Genomic DNA, 19,609 nt, shown 5'->3' with positions numbered 1-19,609 from the left:
GGTATGTTGTTGGATTCGGTTGGCTAAGATTTTGTTGAGAATTTTTGCATCTGTATTCATCAATGATATTGGGTGATATTTTTCCTTTTTGGTGGTATCTCTGTCTGGTTTTGGAATGAGGGTGATTGTGGCATCATAGAATGTCTTTGGGAGTATTCCTTCTTCTTCAACCTTTTGAAAGAGTTTAAGGAGGGTGGGCACCAATTCCTCTTTATATGTTTGATGGAATTCACCTGTGAAGCCATCTGGTCCTGGACTTTTATTTGTAGGGAGTGATTTTATGACCTCTTCAATTTCATTTCTAGTGATTGGTCTGTTCAGTTGGTCTGTTTCTACTTGATTCAGTTTTGGCAGGCTGTAAGATTCTAGAAAATTGTCCATTTCTTCCAGGTTGTCAAACTTGTTGCCGTATAGTTTTTCATAGTATTCTCTTATGGTTTTTTGTATTTCTGCTGTATCCGTTGTGATTTCTCCTTTTTCCATGATTATTCTTATTTTATTTTGATAGGACTATGAGATCCAAAGAAATTCTCTTTTTGAACTAATTTTTTATAGTTTTTACTTGGAATAAACTGAGAGACTGAGAGGTGAGTGTAATTATAATAAAGCAAACAGATAAACATGAGGTAACTATTCACAAGGCAAGAGAAAAGAATCAAGCTGCTTCCAGTTTTGTATTTGCATTTGCTGTTGCAGGTAGAGTACCAATGTAGCCAGGTAGTCTACCTCTGGCAAACCTGATCCTATTGATATTTGCCACATATATCAGAATTTAATGTCTGTGTGATTCTGCCAAGGTGCTTTTGATAAATATGCCACATGCATATTTCCCTTTCCCTCCATCACCGATTTAATAGATCTGAGTGATCTTCTGAAATGTGGGCAACATTTTTTCTTACTTTGAAGCATTCTGTATTTGACAGGTATTCTTGATAGGTATTTTTTATCAGGAAGCTCATTCTGAAAATGGAAGAGACAAAGTTGCTTTCTAGATTTCCATTTGACTGATGTAATACACACAATGTTTCTACAAAGTTACTTATGCTAGAAATGCCAGGAGGTGTTTGTTACGGAGGTGGGGGAATATTTAGCTTTACAATGAGATCTGTACCTTCATACCACGTTTCTCAATGACAAGATTGCTGCTTCTCATCCTGCTTGTATGGAAGTCTAGAGCAGCCTCTGCCATTGACTCTTTTATAACCACTTTTTATTTATTTTCATCAAACTTTAGGAATACATTGTCAATAAACAAGCAACCCAAGTGGGTTTTTAAAAATAAAGAAGGGACTACTGGTCATTGGTAGATCTATAATGCGTTTTGATCATAACTGAAGTGTCTTATACAGCTTGAAAAATTATTTGATGTAAAAGTAGAGTTTATTTATTTTAAAAGAAGTTAAACAGTAAAAAGTACTGATATGGGAACCAGATTGCCAGGCTCCATGATATGAATAATTAACTGGACTAATATTCAGGTAATCTAGATTCTAATGCCATTTCCTTCCTTAAATCATTTTGTAGCTTGTTAAATCCATTTTGCTCATTCAAATGGTTATCATTAATTGTACAAACTACTTGAATGTATTTTTCAGAACCTAGCTGAAATAGCTGTTTGATTCTAAGGATCAATCACAAAAAAAGATTTTTTTTTTTATTTGCTTTTTAGGGCTTCACCCACAGCATATGGAAGTTCCCAGGCTAGGGGCTGAATCAGAGCTATAGCTGCTATGCCACAGCCACAGCAATGCCAGATCTGAGCCACATCTTTAACCTAAATGGCTAGTGGTAATTTAGACATGTCTAGGAAAATTTTCTATGTGCCTGTAACAAACAAACTATGCAGGCAGTATTATCTAAGAAGAATAAAAATGAATAGTTATGAATTACTCCTTACTTATTCTTTAAATAAACATAAATAATTTTTTTCACTCTAAGTTTTATTTGAATATAGGCTAGGATTCAGTTATAAAACATGCATGGATTTATACACTGGCCTGACCACTGACTGTGATACACAATCTTTGGCCAGCCAGCTAGCCACCCAACCAGACAAATCTGATTGTGTGCATCCTTTTTGCCCCAGCTTTAGTCATAATTCATGTCAGCCTTCTTATCTTTCAGAGATTTTGCAACTAGTTCTGCCTAGTTCACAGATGCTATCGTGTGAATAGAATGAACATGTGAAAATGATTCTGTAAGTGTGTGTGTAGAGATATTTTGCTATGATGCTATCACCTTACCTGGAAAACACTCTGAGCTAATGTCTTCTTGTAGACATCTTTGTAATCAAGGGGAAAAGTAGTAGGCCAAAAAGAATGGTTTTAGAATTGAAATGTAAATAAGAGTTAATGAGTGAATTTTCTGTTACTTAGGACAATGATGAACTGAACAAGTAGAAAAATTAAATTATGGTTCCTTCCGTCATTAAATAAACCAATATCCATTCTACTGTGTAATAAATGTATCTTGGAGTTATAAGATATTCCTATGTACTCTGGTCTTCTTCACAGGGTTGGCCTTTGCTGTTCTCTCATCTGTGCACCCAGTGTTTGGTTTGTATGGGTCTCTATTTCCTGCCATCATTTATGCCATATTTGGAATGGGGCGTCATGTTGCCACAGGTAATAATTTCTGTCTATGCTAATGCTTCTCATGCTACTAATGAAAAGAACTCAGAGGTGATCATTTGATATTGATTGCATTTCCAAAGCAATTCAAACTTTACTGCTGAAATATTAGAGCAAATATTATCAGCAAATAATATCAGCAAATATTAGGGCAAGATATTTAAATTTCTGTGCCTCAATACATACTTTGATTTATTGCTCTATTGCTATGTAACCAAGGTTATTATTAAAGATTATATGCATTTTTAATTTGTAAAAAGACTAAAAGAAAGATAAATGTTCTGAATTTATAATGAAATAAAGGTAAGCACTTTGAGGAAAAGACTGTGAAATTTAGTTATTCAAATATTGAAAATTATTTACCATGTAATTAATATTTGGGTTAAATAATCTTTTAGGTTTATTCCAAGCTAGATTCTATAATGTCCTATAATTAGTATATCTCTTATGTGCCTATCTTTGCATTACCAAATGAAATGTGAACTGCCACAGTAATCTGATAATAGAGCAGCCTGGCTAAAAACAAGGTTTGGGAGTTAGAACAGGGTGTATGACTCATTTGTTCCTTGTTATCTGAATGACCTTGGACAACATTTCAGAGGGCTATTTGCTGCTTCTTGATGGTAAAATATCAAAAAAATATGACTATAGTGAACATTAGATGAGATAATTGATGTCTAATTTAGTACTTGCTACCTAAGAATTAATAAAAGCTGTTATCGTTACAAAAGTGATACCTTAGTCCTAAACATTAGGTAATAGTAATAAAAAAGACTTGAGGAAATATCCATAGAGGTATTTCTATCCATTTTGTGTATGTAAGATCTCAATCTGTAAATAATACAATTTTGTGTCTATTTTTTCAGTGGTTAGTTTGTGTTATTGAAGGAAATGTTATTCCTACAAGAAAAATTTATTATCCTACAGTTTTAGAGGTCAAAAATCTGAAATGAGGCTCTTGGGGCTAAAACTGAGGTGTCAGTAGGGCTGCATTGCTTTCTGGAGGTTTTAGGGAACAATTCATGTTCTTAACTGCTCCAGTTGCTAGAGGTTTCCTGAATTCTTGGCTCAAGGACCTTCCTTCATCTTCAAAGCCAACAGGGTAGCATCTTCAAATTTCTTTCTGATTCTGCTCTTTTGCTTCCATCTATCATATTTAAAGGACCCTGTGACTACATCAGGCACATCTGGACAATCTAGGATAATTTGCTTGTTTGAAAGGTTATTGGCAACCTTAATTTCATCTGCAATGTTTTTCACTCTTTGCCATGTAGCATAATGTATTTATAGGCTATGAACACATTTGGAAGGCCATAATTCTGCCTACCACATTGGCACATGCATTTTCTCATGCAGAAATTAAACCACAAAATGTTTTACTTATGTAAATTTGGCTTCTTATGTCAATGAACTTTGTCATGGAGGATAAGTTCAACAGTTATCGGACACTTATAACACTGCTACCGAAAGTGTTGTCCACAAACTAGAAATGCAAAATCCTGGTTCCCACTTCAGATCTATTCAATTAGAATCAGCATTTTCACACAATCTTCAGGTTTTTAAAAATCTATCTATTTATCTATCTATATGTATGTATATGTGAATATATATATGCTTCAATTGGAGAACCTTAGGTGTATTATACATGAGATGCTCTATTAAGAGCTTTCTATATTTTATCTCAATACAGTTATTTTAAATAGAGATTATTATTTGCGTATTTAAGTTAAAAAATGCCCCCCTGAATTTCAGAGAAGTTTCCATTAAAGCACAGATTAAGTTGTAGGTGTATGGATTACAAGTGGCTGTGGCAAAATCTGAAGCCCAAGGTTTTCTTCTTTACAACCACCTGCTCAAGAATGCAATTTCCTTTTGTGTTGATGCAAAAGAAGAAAAGCACAATAGTGGATCGGAACTTCTTGAATGCTATTATATTCAAATTTTCCTGCTTTCTAATTTCTTAACAATTTTGTTTTCTTTTTTCAAAAATTTTAAATTTGTCATTAGCAAGAAAAATCAGATTATTTTAGAGCTGACCTCAAAGCATTTCCTCTGTTATACAAAGAATAAAAGAAAAGGCTAAAAAATTTTTTTTGCAATAAACCATAATTATTTAAAAAAGTTAAAAATACTTAACTCATATACCTAAGTGTACATTTACATAAACCACTTTATTTCCAAAGGAATCATTATAGGAATCATTTTACTGGTGGCATGGTTTTGAAATTACCATTTATATAAAACTCTGTGTTTAAAAATATTATTATCAGCTATAGGAATCTTGTAATCTACTAGGTAAATAACATACATTTCAAATATGTGTAATTTACAGACTTTACTATAGTCACTGTATAACACAATAAATACGTAAGCATTTTATTTCTGAAAATATCTGTCTCCAAAGGATAGAGCTTTAGTTGGAACTTCTCATTTCTTTTTTTACCCTAATAGATTTAGAATTCTTTAGAATCAGTAAAGAAGAAATCATCCTATTACCTCATGGTATTATTTATGTATACACACACAAATATATACATTATAAACCATTAATATAAGACTATATTTAACAAATATTAATATTATAACATTATTATTTGCATAAGATATATATAAAGAGAAATATACAAAATAATTATTTTTGATCTTATTATGATCTTAAATATAGAAACAAACTGAATCTCATCTAAAGTTCCTACAAACATTTAGTATGGAGAATATATTTATCTTTTAAATAGTTTTACTTTATTTTAGTGTGTATATACATGTGTGAGAATTCCTAATTCAATTTTATTATTAAGAGATTGATGTTGCCTTTATAAAGAAAAAAGACAAAATCATTTTACCTGGGATTTACTTCCAACTCAGGTAGTCAGAATGCAATAATAAATCATGCTTGATACGTCTTTAAAAGTAAATATTTCAAAAGCCAGAATATAAAGACACTAAATGTGTTGTTTTTCTTAATAGGAATTTTCTTGTTTTAATTTAAAATACATATATATTTTAAGAAGGAATAAAGCATTGAGTATTTCCAAGAACTTGCAATCACTGATTACTTGCAAAGAACATGTCTTGGAATAAAAAGGAAAAGAGCAGAAATTTGAGTATGAATCCCATGGGAACAAAAGTGTTGAAGATAATCCATATGTCATAATTTGTAGGATATAATTATCTTATAAATTAGACAAAAAAGTCTGTTCAGCAATTTAAAGAAAAGCTTAGGGAGACCATAGAAGATACTCTTCAAAAGAAACAAAAATAAGCAAACAGTTATGTACCAAATATGATTGGACCTGACAGATTTTTTTAATAAGAAATCTCATTTAATCTCTACCTAAATTTTGTAATAGATATTTTAGCATCATCTTACAAATAAAGAAGCTGAGAGAGGTTACATAACTTGATCAGGAATTTAAACTTGGGTCTGTCCATTTCTGAGGCCCCAAATTACTTTCTATTAGACCCTGCCATCCACAGTGTTGTTAAGTTACTTAGATGGATTTAGTGGTGTTTAAGGGTGCCACTAGTAGGCTTAAAGACTAACCAGAGTAAAAGTTGAGAATGTGAGGGAGAGATCAGAGAAGTAGTAGGGAGGAGGTAAAGATGAAAGCAAGATAGAGAAGATAAAAATATCATTCACAATAGCCTCACATGGCCACAAGCAGCCTCAAAATCCTTGACTGTTCTTAAGAAACAGAAAAGCATCATCCTTTCAAAAGATGTAATACTCCCATTACTGTTGGCATAGTGGATTTCCACATATCCATTGCTGGCTTGGTCTCTCCCTGGAGAAGTTCTTGGGATATGACTCATACACAGGTGAGGATCACTCTTATTTCAACAAAATCTTTTTTTTTTTTTTCTTTTTGCCTTTTCTAGGGCCACTCTCGTGGCATATGGAGGTTCCCAGGCTAGGGGTCTAATTGGAGCTGTAGCCACCAGTCTACACCAGAGCCACAGCAACGCAGGATCTGAGCGGCGTCTGCAACCTCCACCACAGCTCATGGCAACGCTGGATCCTTAACCCACTGAGCAAGGCCAGGGATTGAACCTGCAACGTCGTGGTTTCTAGTCAGATTCGTTAACCACTGCACCACGATAGGAACTCCCATTTCAACAAAATCTTTAAAAAAATCTTTAAATTTATTTTTATTGAAATATAGTTGAAGTATAGTTGATTTACAACGTGTTAATTTTTGCTCTGCAGCAAAATGACTCAGTTATACCCACATTTACATTCTTTTTCATTATGGTTTATCTCAGGATATTGAATATAGTTCCTCCTGTTATACAGTAGGACCCTTTGGCAACCAAAAGTCTGTTTTCTATGTCTGTGAGTGTGTTGCTTTTGCTCTTTGGTATATTTGTTCATTTGTGCCATATTTTAGATTCCACATGTAAGTGACATCATATGGTATTTGTTTTTCTCTTTCTGACTTACCTCATTTGGTATGATAATCTCTAGTTGAATCCATGTTGCTGTGAATGGCATTATTTAATTCTTTTTTATGGCCAAATAGTGTTCCATTGTATATATATATATATATATCACATATTTTTTATCTATTCATCTGTCAGTGGACATTTAGGTTGTTTCCATTTCTTGGCCATTGTGAATAGTGCTGCTGTGAACATAGGGGAGCACATATCTTTCTGAAGTTTTGTTTTAGTTTTGTCCAGATATACGCCCAGGGGTGGGATTGCTGAATCATATGGTAATTCCATTTTTAGTTTTATGGGGAACCTCCATACTGTTTTCCACAGTAACTGGCTGCACCAGTTTACATTCCCACCAACAGTGCAGGAGGGTTCCTTCTTCTCTACACCCTCTCCAGCATTTTCAACAAAACCTTTTAGATGGCCTTTCTCAAGAAACTATTCAATCCCTTCTTATTTTTCTCCAAATCCCAGGAAAGGTAGGCCTAAACTAAAAAATTAACTCTAGATAGTCTCTGTAGTCATTTGTTCAGTGGCTTTTGTAGAAATCGTTTTGCTCTATGCACTAGGAGGTTTAAAGACCAGAAGACACACTTCTTTATTACTCTCAGGAATATCAGACTGAAAAACTCTATTGTAACATATCTTGAAAAAAGTCTTATCAAGAGCAGATTCCATGGCAAATGTTCTTTATTTGATATTGCCATCCTGCGTGACAGAATCTTATTTTTAATTATTAGATATATTTATTCCTTGATGTGTTCTTAATTTAGTACCTTAGGATGAGAACAGTGATGATTGATATTTATTGATGATTTATTGAGAATGACTTAGCTCCCTAAGCGACCTATATTCAATTTCTTCTATGTATTTATGTACCATCAATTCAATAGAACAGTGAACATGGACTAACAGACCATAACAGAGCATTTGGATTTTAATTGTATTAAGAGTTATCTTTTTCAGGTGGTAACTACATGACATATACTGTGAAATATGATTATATTACATTATTTCATTTAAGCCAAATGGGTGAGGCATATTATCTGTTGATAGGATTGAGATGGCAGTGCTGGGATTGAAGGTGAGATTTATTGGAGGCTACAAACACCACACTGTTCTGAATCACAGCACACACTGCTTCACTTATCCTGTAAAACCAAAGGATTGTCTGTGTTGGGTTCCCACTGATACCTGTTCCTATTTGACTTGTCTCTCTTGACCTCTGAGGCCACATACCATTTGTTGAGATGTTTACATCTTGCTGCAGCCCCTTTTTCACAAATAGAGATGACAAATATCTCTATATGTTTGACAGATCATGTAACTTATGACCTGGGGCAAAGTAATGTCTTTAAGTAATGAGTTGGGGGAATGTTTCACAATACTGCAGTTTGTCCCTTTAATCCAAAATTGCTGAACTCTCCCTGTGGGAACTGGCATTTCCCTGCCAGTGTGGCTGCATCCTCAGACATACTGTGCCAAGATGAGAGGCCTCAGAACTCTTTGCAAGAAAAGGGGAACACACTGAAAATGGTCCTGCATTTGTGTGAAGCCAGGAAACACCTTTGAATCTTATCCAGGTACAGTAGACAGAAATGATATGTTTATTCATTTTATGGGACACAGCATAGTATTGTTATACTATGATAAAGGTACTCTGCTATGAGAACACAGGGAGTAGAAATATTAAACCTGGCCTGGAGGATCGGAGATGGATCTCTGTTGAATATGGCATTTGAACCAGACCGGAAAGACAAGAGTGTTTCACAGGTAGTTTAGAGGAACAAGTGTTTCAGGCAAAGAGCCCCAGATTCAGCAATGAGTCACACATATCCACTGAACCTATTGAGGTCTTCATAGCCATCATCTCATTTATATCCTCTTCAAACTCTAAAATGTAGACATTATTACCCTCACTTTGGATGAGGCAATTTAGATCCAGAGTAATGTGCTTTAATTTGTGATAGTGATAAATGGAGGAACTGGATTCAAGTCCAGACCATTATCTTAATACCTGTCCTGAGACATTCTCTATGTAGATCTGCAGAGAGGTGGGAAAATATATGGGAGGGAACAGCAAGTGGATGGTGTGGCTGTATGTGGAAGAAATATTGTATGTATAGGTGAATTTCTGTTTATTCCATGGCGTAGAGTGAAGAGTGGAGGAATGGGGTGCAAGGGACCGTGCTTCTAATAGATCTGTTTTGGTTTTACATCATGGATTCAACTTTCATGGTGGAACCCAAGAATGTTTATTGAATCTGTTACTAATAGAAGATTCCATCATCCCTTTTAGGCACCTTTGCTTTGACATCCTTAATATCTGCTAATGCAGTAGAACGGCTTGTCCCTTTGAGCAGCCGGAATCTTACCACACAGAGCAACACAAGTGTGCTGGGCTTATCTGACTTTGAGATGCAAAGAATTGGTATTGCTGCAGCTGTTTCCTTCTTGGGAGGTGTGATTCAGGTAAGTATCTGAATCTTGGGAATAAAGAAAGGGGGATGTGGTAAAGGAAAGAAAATTGGTGCTGTATTATATTAAACTTTTTTATCAATTGAATTTTTATTCCAGTTTTATTGAGATATAAATGTCACACTGCACTATGTAAGTTTAAGGTATACAGTATGATTTGACATACAAACATCATGAAATTGTTATTACAGTAAGTTTAATTTATATCCATTATCTCATATAGATATAAAATTAAATAGAAAAAAAGTATTTTTCTTGTGTTGAGAACTCTTAGGATTTACTCTCTTAACAACTTCCTTATATAACATATAGCAATATTAATTATATTTATCATGTTATACTTACTTATTTTAAAATTACATAATATAGTGATTTAAAATTTCTATACATTTCAAAATGATCACTATAGTAAGTCTATAATAATTTATCTCTTTCTCTTTAATTTTTGCCATTGTTGCTTGGAACTCTGTTTCCTGGACCTGGATATCTGTTTTCTTTCCCAAATTAAGGAAAATTTCAGCCTTTTATTTCTTCAGATATGTTATCTGCCCCTTTCTTTCACTTTTGAGAACCTTAAAATGCAAATGTTAATATGCTTGATGTTGTCTCAGAGGTCTCTCAAACTGCCCTCATTTCTTTTTACTATTTTCTTTTTTCAGTTCATCTTCCATGAATTCCACTATTCTGTCATCCAATTTGCTAATCCATCCCTCTAATTACTGTTGATTTCTTCTAATGTATTTTATATTTAAGTTACAGTATTCTTCATCTCTGTCTAGTTCTTTATGTTTTCTAAATCTTTGTTAAGAAAACTTCTGCCTTCTTGCTCTGCTCATCCAGTCTTCTCCTGCATTTTCTGAGCACCTTTATGATAATTACCTTGAACCTTTATTGGGTAGATTGACTATCTCCACATTGTTTTTCTCCTGCTTCCCCCCCCACTTTTTCCTTCATTTGGAATATATTCCTCTGTTCTATTTTCCTAATTTGTTGTTTTTATTTCTATTATTTGATAGGTTGGCTGTATTTCCTGACTTTGGAGAAGTTGCCTTTCATAGGAAATGTCCTATCCATTCCAGCAACACACTCTAGGTTTCCCCCTATTGGGGCTGTATATGTCGTTCTATTTTGGGGGGTTGACTACTGTAAGTGGTCTACTAGGCTGGCCCCTAGTCCAGTTGGTTGCTAGGCTTTGCTTTATGAGAAAATTGCCTGCTACATGTGGGCAGGGCCTAGTCATGATATATCAGTTTGCAGAGTCCTGGGTGGTCCCAGGGCTAGTGCTGGCCTACTGGCGTATGGAGGTGTGTTCTAGGGTGGGTGGTTGTGTGCTCAGTAATCCCATATGTAGTGTTTCCTGCTGATGAATGGGGTCAGTGTCTAGAGTTTCCCAAAGTTGGTGTCTGTTGGTGAGTCGGACTGGGACCAGGGCTTCTGGCTGAGGAGTCCAGGGAATCTCAGTGCTGGTGTTGGTTTGTTGGCATGAGGGGCTAGGCTTGGGGGTTCCCAGGACTGGTGTTAGCCTTCTGGTGGGTGAAATCAGGTCCTAGGGTCTCTAGCTGCAGAGCCTTGGGGGTCCTGTAGATGAAGTTTTCTTACTACTAGGCAGGGCTTGTTCCTGACACAGCTGGCTAGGAGTCCAGGGTGTTCCAAAGCTGAGGGCTCATGGTGTTTCAATGCTAGTGTTGGTCTTATGGTGGGTGGACTGGGTCCTGATAAGGGTCATAGTGGTCCTTGGGCTAGTGTCTACTCACTGGTGGGTGAGGCCAACTCCTGAGGTTAGTGTGGGCCCACTGGTAGGTGGAGCTGTGTCCCAGGGTCTCTGGTGGCAGGATTCCTGGTATCTACATTGATGCACTGGCCCACTTATCATTGGTGCCAGGGTTGTGTTGGTCCTGGGGCTGGTGCCTTCCCACTGGGGAGTGAGGCTGTCCTAAGGCTAGTACCAGCCCAGTGGTAGGTAGAGCTGGGTCCCAGCATCTCTGGCTTCAGGATCCTGATAGTTCCAGAGTTGGTGGGTGGGGCTGTGTTCCTATCTCTGACTGTGGGGCCCTGAGGGATCTCAGGCTTGTATGGGTTCACTGGAGTGTGAGCCCTTTGGTGGATAGGGCCTGGTCCCAAGGTGACCATGGGGGATCTTAACACAGCAGAGCTCCTGGTGGTTGGTACTGTATCCATGCCTTACTATTTGCTTGAGACATCCCAGTACTGGTGCCTGTAAGCTTCTGGGTTGAACTGAGTCCCAGTGCTAATAAGCTAGAGGGAGGATTCCAAAATGGCCTTTGTCAGCACCAGTGTCCTTGTACCAAAGTTCCCTAAAATTGCTACAGGCAAGCTCCCCAGGGTCAGCTCCTATTACTTCCTGCCTCTCCAGGAGGCTCTCCAGGGTCAGACTTCATTCGGACTACTGCTTCTGCCATAGGTTCCAGAGCATGTGGGATTTTGTGTGTGTCCTTTAAGAGTGGAGACTCTATTTCCACAGTCTGCTGACTCTCCTGAAAGTAGGCTCCCCTATCCTTCAAAGCCACCCATTCAGGGTGCTCTTCTTTCTGGTGCAGGACACCCAGGCTGGGGAACCTGATAGGAGGCTCAGACCCTTCACTCCTTGGGGAGGATATCTCCAGTTTTACTTGTCCTCTTCATCTGTGGGCTGCTCAGTGGGGGTTATGAGTCTTAACTGTACTGTGTCTCTTCCCCTCCTTCCCATCTCATTGTGGTTCCTTCGTTATAGCTTTTGTTGTAGAAGATTTTTTCTGATAGTCTTCCAGTCTTTCTCATCAATAGTTGTTCCGTAATTAGTTGTGATTTTGGTGTACCCATGAGAGGAGGTGAGCTTAGGGTCTCCCTACTCCCCCATCTTGCCTACTCCCGCTGGTGCTTTATTTTTATTCTTGTATGGGTTTGTCTCTCCAGATGGAAAAAGAGCAGATGTGTTTTATCTTTTTGAAAATACTGTCTACTATATAGAATAGTTACTTTATAAGTGATGATTAAATAAATGAACTAGAATAAATAAATAGAAATAGAGGGAAGTAGTTCTTGACTTTTCAAGAACAAGCTTTCTAAAAAGTGTTTCAGAAAAGGCAGTGGGCTTCCTTGTAGGGCAATGAGGTAGTTCTTGTAGTCACACAGAAATAAGATCATAACTATAGGATTCCTACAATGGGAAGGACACAAGACTACATTTCTAGAATCCTTCCCAATTTTAAGATTTTATTTTCTACATCAGTAGCAAATGGTATTTAGTTTGTGCCATATCCTTGGCTGGTGTGAAGGCTTACTATTCAGATCTATATCAGTCTTTGCCCCTTTCAGCATCAGGCATGTGTGGTGTTGCCAGATTTGCTTTAGTCTGTCTGTTTCTTCAAAATATCAGACTATGTAATTTGCTGTTTCTAATCAGTTGTAAAAATTAGATAACTCAGAAGTGAAAATAAAATAAATGTAGACAAGTACTAACTATTTGATATGGGATGCCTATTTGATAACCATTTTGGCTTACTCTCTCATTTGAAACTGACTTAGGAATACATTAACATCCTTGGTGGTTGTTTTCTGTGTTGGTCGAGGCTCTTTTACAGTATAATAGTATTTACATTGTCAACGATGGTAAATGCCAAGAAGGGAGAAAAATAGTTGATGACTGCTTGTAATTGGATGGTAGGAAGAAAAGATATAACCTAGAGGGCAGGAAACTTTAAAATTCTTAGAGTTTTATTGCCTTCTAGCTATGTAAAAAGGATGGAAAATTAAGGGTGTAAGATGAATAAGAACTCCAGTGTTCACATTTCCTCAGAAAACACATCATCTGAGTGGCAGCTTTACCTAGGAGAATATCAGACTAGAAGGCCAATAGGTGTTTTCTATGGCTGAATCTGTGCTTTCATGAAGTACAAACCTGTTGCCTGGATACCTTATAACCTTTGCTATATATTTTTAACATGAATAATGTCAGCTATCCTGAGAATTGCAGAAGCAGGGTTAGTGGCCTTTTCCTCCTAGCTTAGCCTGTGTGAGGTTTTCTCGTGAGTCTATCATCTGTGTCCATCTCAGAAATAATCAGCCAGATGAACTGGTGATTCAGACTTGGATATGTTGCCATAGATTTGGTACAGATATTCCTTAGTTCTGTTCCATTAAAAGAAAAATCTTTGGGTTAGCATAGCTTTTTAACACACTTTTCCTGGTCCCCAATATTTTCCATTCATATTTCTCTTCAAATTTATGATTTTTCCTAGGTTTGAAGCTTCTCTTATTCAATTCAGCATGGAGCAAAGTTTTAGGTGTATATTAGTATTTTTTAAAAGTGTAAGAGCATATATAACTAGCAATAAGATCTAGCAACTTTTGCTTATCCTTATTTTAATCATTGTCCATCAATTTAATTACCAGGTATTTGTTATTATCAGGAATATTTGGATTAAGAATTTAAATGATAATAAACTATAAAAGTAAAAGCCAGAATTCGAATAATGTAAAAATAAGTATCTCATTTCCCAGAATGAAACTCCCTAGAATCACAAGATTAAAACAAGATATTATCAAAGATAATAAAAATAATTTGGTTTTCACGGTCTTTTATGACATGTAAGATCTGATCCAGAGAGTTATATATTTTGCCTCATAACTTCATCAAACATCTGCTTTCCTTTGTCATTAGTTCTGATCCTGGACATGTGACCTATGTTTTAGCCAATTTTTAAACAGATGGCTGGACTTTATTTGACCTCCAAACTCATCTGTCCACTGTCAACCAAAACCCTATGGTCTGTTAGATCTTTTGGGTCCAGCTTCTCAAGTGAATATTGCAATAAAACAAGTCATAAAGTTTTGGTTTCTAAGTGCATATATGTTATGTTTACAGCATATTGTAATCCATTAAGTATTCTATAGTATTATGTCTAGGAAAACAATGTAGACACCTTAATTAAATAATACTAACCATCATCTGGGCTTTCAGTGACTTGTAACAGTAACATCAAAGATCCCTGATCATAGGTCACCATAGCATATATAATAATAATGAAATAATTTGAAATATTGAGAGAATTATCAAAATTTGACACAGAGACAAGTGAGCAAAATGCTCTTGTAATTAAAGGCTTGCCACAAACCTTCAATTTGTGAAAAACAAAGCAAAACAAAACAAAAACAGTATTTGCAAAGTGCAGTAAAACAAAATATGCCTATTTCAGGAAACTAAAACCCAAGGAATAGCAAATATTATGCCAGGTAATAATTTTGTGATTAAAAAAATAATTGAGCCTGACATTTGTTGATTTTAATGATTATTTTATGAAGGGGGCACTTAAAAAAAAGCGCACCCATATTGTCACTCTTCCCACCCTTCTCCACTCATATCCTCATTGTTTCTACCCATGTCTCACCCACTTTATTGGGGTAACCCATCTCATTCATTCCTGGTTTATACTTACAGTATTTCTTATTGAAAAATGAGAAAATACTGCATATTTTCTTGTTTGTCACTTTTTGTTTTTATGAAAGGTAGTATTCATTTATATTTTGCTTTATTTAACAATATACCTATTTTACAACATTCCATGTTAGCTCATAGAAAGGTCCTTTATGCTTTTATATTGCTTCATAATGCTTAATTATGTGGCTATATCATAAGTGATTTAACACATCTATATTTGGGATTTTTTTTTGTCTTTTTGCTTTTTCTAGGGCCACTCTCGTGGCATATGGAGGTTCCCAGGCTAGGGGTCTAATCGGAGCTGTAGCCACCGGCCTACGCCAGAGCCATAGCAATGTGGGATCCGAGCCGCGTCTGCGACCTACACCCCAGCTCAGGGCAACGCCAGATCCTTAACCCACTGAGCAAGGGCAGGGACCGAACCCGCAACCTCATGGTTCCCAGTTGGATTCGTTAACCACTGTGCCACGACGGGAACTCCATATATTTGGGAATTTTTATTGATTCTAATATTTTTCAATTGTAAACAATGCTAGTGTGTATGTGCATATGAATTTTCATATTATTCACGGTGTCAGTTCAAAGTTAATTCCTAGAATGGAATTTCTGGATCCAAAAATCAGTTGTGTGTTCTTTTGTTAGATATTAGTCAAATTCCCTTCCAGAGGTGTTGTGGCAGTTTGCATTTCCACAGATGTGTATGAGAGGACCCTTAGCCTCACCAACAGAATGTTTTATCAGACTTTTTTTTTTCCTTTTTCAGGGCTACAGTTGGGCATATGTAAGTTCCCAGGTTAGGGGTTGAATCAGAGCTATAGCCGCTGGTGTATGCTGTAACCCCAGCAATGCCAGATCTGAGCCACCACAGCTCACAGAAAGGCCGGATCCTTTAACACACTGAGCAGGGCCAGGGATGGAACCCACGTCCTTATGGATACTAGTCGGATTCATTACCACTGAGCCACACGGGAACTCACAGGCTTTTTAATTATAGCCAGTAAGGTAGGTGAGAAATCATATTCGAAGGTAATTTGTGTTTCTTAAATTATAAGACATTTGACAATTTTCATTTGTTTAAGACAATTTATATCAGTTTTGTGAATTGTTTGTTCACATATCTTTTCCATTTTTCTATCAAAGTTTTGGTCTTTTATCTCTCAAATCTGAAAGATCTTTGTATATTATGTATATTAATTCTTTATCTGTGATATATGCTACAAATGTTTTGAATCAGCATGAGAAGTCTTTTTCCTACATTGAGTTTGTGGAGGAATTCACCATTTTTTTACATTAATTTATTAAATTATTTTCCATGATATGTATGTTTATATCTAATTTTCTTTTACATTTAGTTACATGCTAAGTGTGGAGTTTATTCTTGTGTATGGTGTGAGATATGGATCTAGCCATTTCTTTTTTCTAAGTTGCTGTCCAGTTGTGCCAGCAGCATTTATTATGAAGCTTATCTTTGCTTCTGTGTTTTAAGATGTCACCTTTTATTTGGACTTAGCTCAGGACTTTCTATTCTAGTGGTTTGCACCTCTAATTCTTGTGGCAGTACTACCCTGTGTTAGATATGGAGACATAGTATGGTTTAACATCTTATAGCACTAATCCACCTTTGTAGTTCTAATTTCTTAGTGTGCTCCTAGCTATTCCTATGTTAGTTTTTCCTTATAAACTTTAGCATCAACTTGTCTAGCTCCATTAAAAAAGTTTGTTGATATTTTTATTGGAATAATGTTAGTATATTTATGATGTTGAGTTGTCTTATCCAATAACAGGGGTGTCTTTCCTTTTGTTCAACTCTAATTCTCTTTCAGTAGTGTTTCCTCTTATAGTCTTTACACATTTTTGTCAGGATTACTCCTAGGTGTTTAATTATCTTTGTTGCTACTATAAATGGGGCTTTCTTTATCATTTCGTGATCTAGCTAGTTATCGTTTATGTCTCTGAAAGCTAATTATTTTTGTATGTTATATATCTTAATACCTTATTGAGTTCATTCTTTAAATTTATTTTATTGTTCATTGATTTTCTAGTTTTTTATAGAGATGTTTTTATGTTTTTACAATTTCATATAATTTGTAATTTCCCTTGTCCAATTGCCTTAGGTGATACTGTTATTATTATGTTAAATAATCGTGGAAACAGTGGGCATTCTTGTGTTTTTCTTAAGCTTGCTCAAAGTGCCATTAGCATCCCAGTTAAGATGCTGGCCTTGCAGTAGAGAAATAAGAATCGGAAGTTACTGAAGAAGTGGTCATGGTGGAATGGGGCAAATTCAGACATGAGGGAAGTCAGGAGTACTCATTGGTGGAAAGAACTCACCCCAGATTTTTCTGCTAGCCATTTTATCCCCCCAGATACTCTTCATAAGCCTATACTATTTTAGAGGGTGAAAAGATCTAATAGTCATTAGCTAAAACTTCCAATTCAACTTACTGAATTGTTTTGGGTCACTAAACCAATTAAAGGTAGGGTCAAAGAGAATCCAAGTGTTTTACACCACTTCAATCTGATTTTACTCTTGCTTCAGGTAAACATGAACAAAACAAAGTAAAAATATGAAAAAAAGTGCTGGCCTTAAAAATAATGTCTATATTTTTTATTAAGAAATTATTTATTGTCTTATATTTGCGGGTTTTAATAGAAATTAGATCTAGAATTTCTTAAATCTCTTATATGCTCTAATATTTTAATGGATTCCTTAATATCAAACCAACCTTATATTCCTCAGATAAATCCTATTTGGTAATGGTGTATCTTATTCTTTTTTAAAATCAAAACATAGTTGACATAAAACATCAAATCTTTGTATATATGATTTGACATATGTATCCATTATGAAACGATAACACCATTAGTCTAGTCCATCTGTCCCCATGCAAAGTTATTGCAGTATTATTAACAAGGTTTCTTACATAGTATCCCTGTGACTTATTTAATGTATAACTGGAGGTTAGTACCTCTTAATCACCTTAAACTATTTTGCCCCTATCTCTTACCCCACCTTAATTCTAGCAACTATACATATGTTCTCTGTATTTATAAGTCTGTTTTAATTTTGTTTGTTTTGTTTTGGAGATTCCACATATAAGTGAGACCTTGCAATATGTGTCTTTCTCTGACTTATTTCACGTAGAGTTATACCCGCTAGATCCATCTATGTTGTCACAAATGGCAGACATAATTCTTTTATGGCTTAGTAATATTCCATTGTATGTATGTATGTATGCATATATGTATGTCCATCTATTATCTATCTATCTATCTATCTATCTATCTATCTATCTATCTATCTATCATCATCATCATCATCATCATCATCATCTTCTTCTTTATTCATTCATCTGTTGATGGATACTCAAGTTACTTTCATATCTTGGCTATTTTATTTTCTTTTTTTAAAATGATTTTTATTTTTTCCATTATAGTTGGTTTACACTGTTCTGTCAGTTTTCTCCTGTACAGCAAAGTGACCCAGTCACACAAACATATATACATTCTTTTTCTCACATTATACTCCATCATGCTCCATTGTAAGTGACTAGATATAGTTCCCAGTGCTATACAGCAGGATCTCATTGCTTATATATTCCAAAGGCAATAGTCTGCATTTATTAAACTCAGACTCCCAGTCCATCCCACTCCCTCCCCCTCTCCCTTGGCAACCAAAAGTCTATTCTCCAAGTCCTTGGGTTTCTTTGCTGTGGAAAGGTTGATTAGATTCCAGATATAAGTGACATCATGTGGTATTTGTCTTTCTCTTCCTGACTTACTTCACTCAGTATGAGAGTCTCTGGTTCCATCCATGTTGCTGCAAATGGCATTATGTCATTCTTTTTTATGGCTGAGTAGTATTCCATTGTGTATATATACCACATCTTCTTAATCCATTCATCTGTGAATGGACATTTGTGTTGTTTCCATGTCTTAACTATTGTGAAGAGTGCTGTGATGAACAAACCGGTGCATGCGTCTCTTTCAAGGAAAGTTTTGTCCAGATATATGCCCAAGAGTGGGATTGCTGGGTCATATGGAAGTTCTATATTTAGTTTTCTGACATATCTCCATACTGTTTTCCATAGTGGCTGTACCAGTTTACATTCCCACCAACAGTGCAGGAGAGCTCCGTTTTCTCCACACCCTCTCCAGCAATTGTTATTTGTGGACTTACTGATGATGGCCATTCTGACTGGTGTGAGGTGTTACCTCACAGTAGTTTTGATTTGCGTTATTGTAACAATCAGTGATGTTGAGCGTTTTTTTGTGTGCTTGTACACCATCCATATGTCTTCTTTGAAAAATGTCTATTCAGGTCTTTTGCCCATTTTGAAATTGGATTGTTGTTTTTTTTTGCTGTTGAGTTGTATAAGTTGTTTGTGTATTTTAGAGATTAAGCCCTTGTCGGTTGAATCATTTGAAATTATTTTCTCCCATTCTGTAAGTTTCTTTTTTTTATGGTTTCCTTTGCTGTGCAAAAGCTTGTCAGTTTGATTACGTCCCATAGGTTTATTTTTGCTCTTATTTCTGATGCTTTGGGGGACTGACCTGAGAAAACATTTGTAAGGTTGATGTAATAGAATGTTTTGCCTATCTTCTCTTCCAGGAGTTTGATGGTGTC

At 35.8% G+C, this 19,609-nt stretch overlaps 1 protein-coding gene across 7 annotated transcripts in view; it reads left to right on the top strand.

Moving 5' to 3' along the window:
• SLC26A7 (solute carrier family 26 member 7) overlaps positions 1-19,609 on the top strand; it is a 226,706-nt gene that overhangs the window by 53,979 nt on the left and 153,118 nt on the right. For all 7 annotated transcript variants that reach the window (XM_021089127.1, XM_021089128.1, XM_021089125.1 and 4 more), the window contains exons 3-4: positions 2,514-2,624; positions 9,367-9,539. In XM_021089127.1, the coding sequence (XP_020944786.1) occupies positions 2,514-2,624; positions 9,367-9,539 (284 nt within the window). The remainder of the gene's footprint in view (positions 1-2,513; positions 2,625-9,366; positions 9,540-19,609) is intronic.

Source organism: Sus scrofa, chromosome 4 (genome assembly GCF_000003025.6).
Source record: "Sus scrofa isolate TJ Tabasco breed Duroc chromosome 4, Sscrofa11.1, whole genome shotgun sequence".
In the NCBI taxonomy this organism is placed as follows: Eukaryota; Metazoa; Chordata; class Mammalia; order Artiodactyla; family Suidae; genus Sus; species Sus scrofa.
This window is presented reverse-complemented; position numbering and strand designations above follow the sequence as displayed.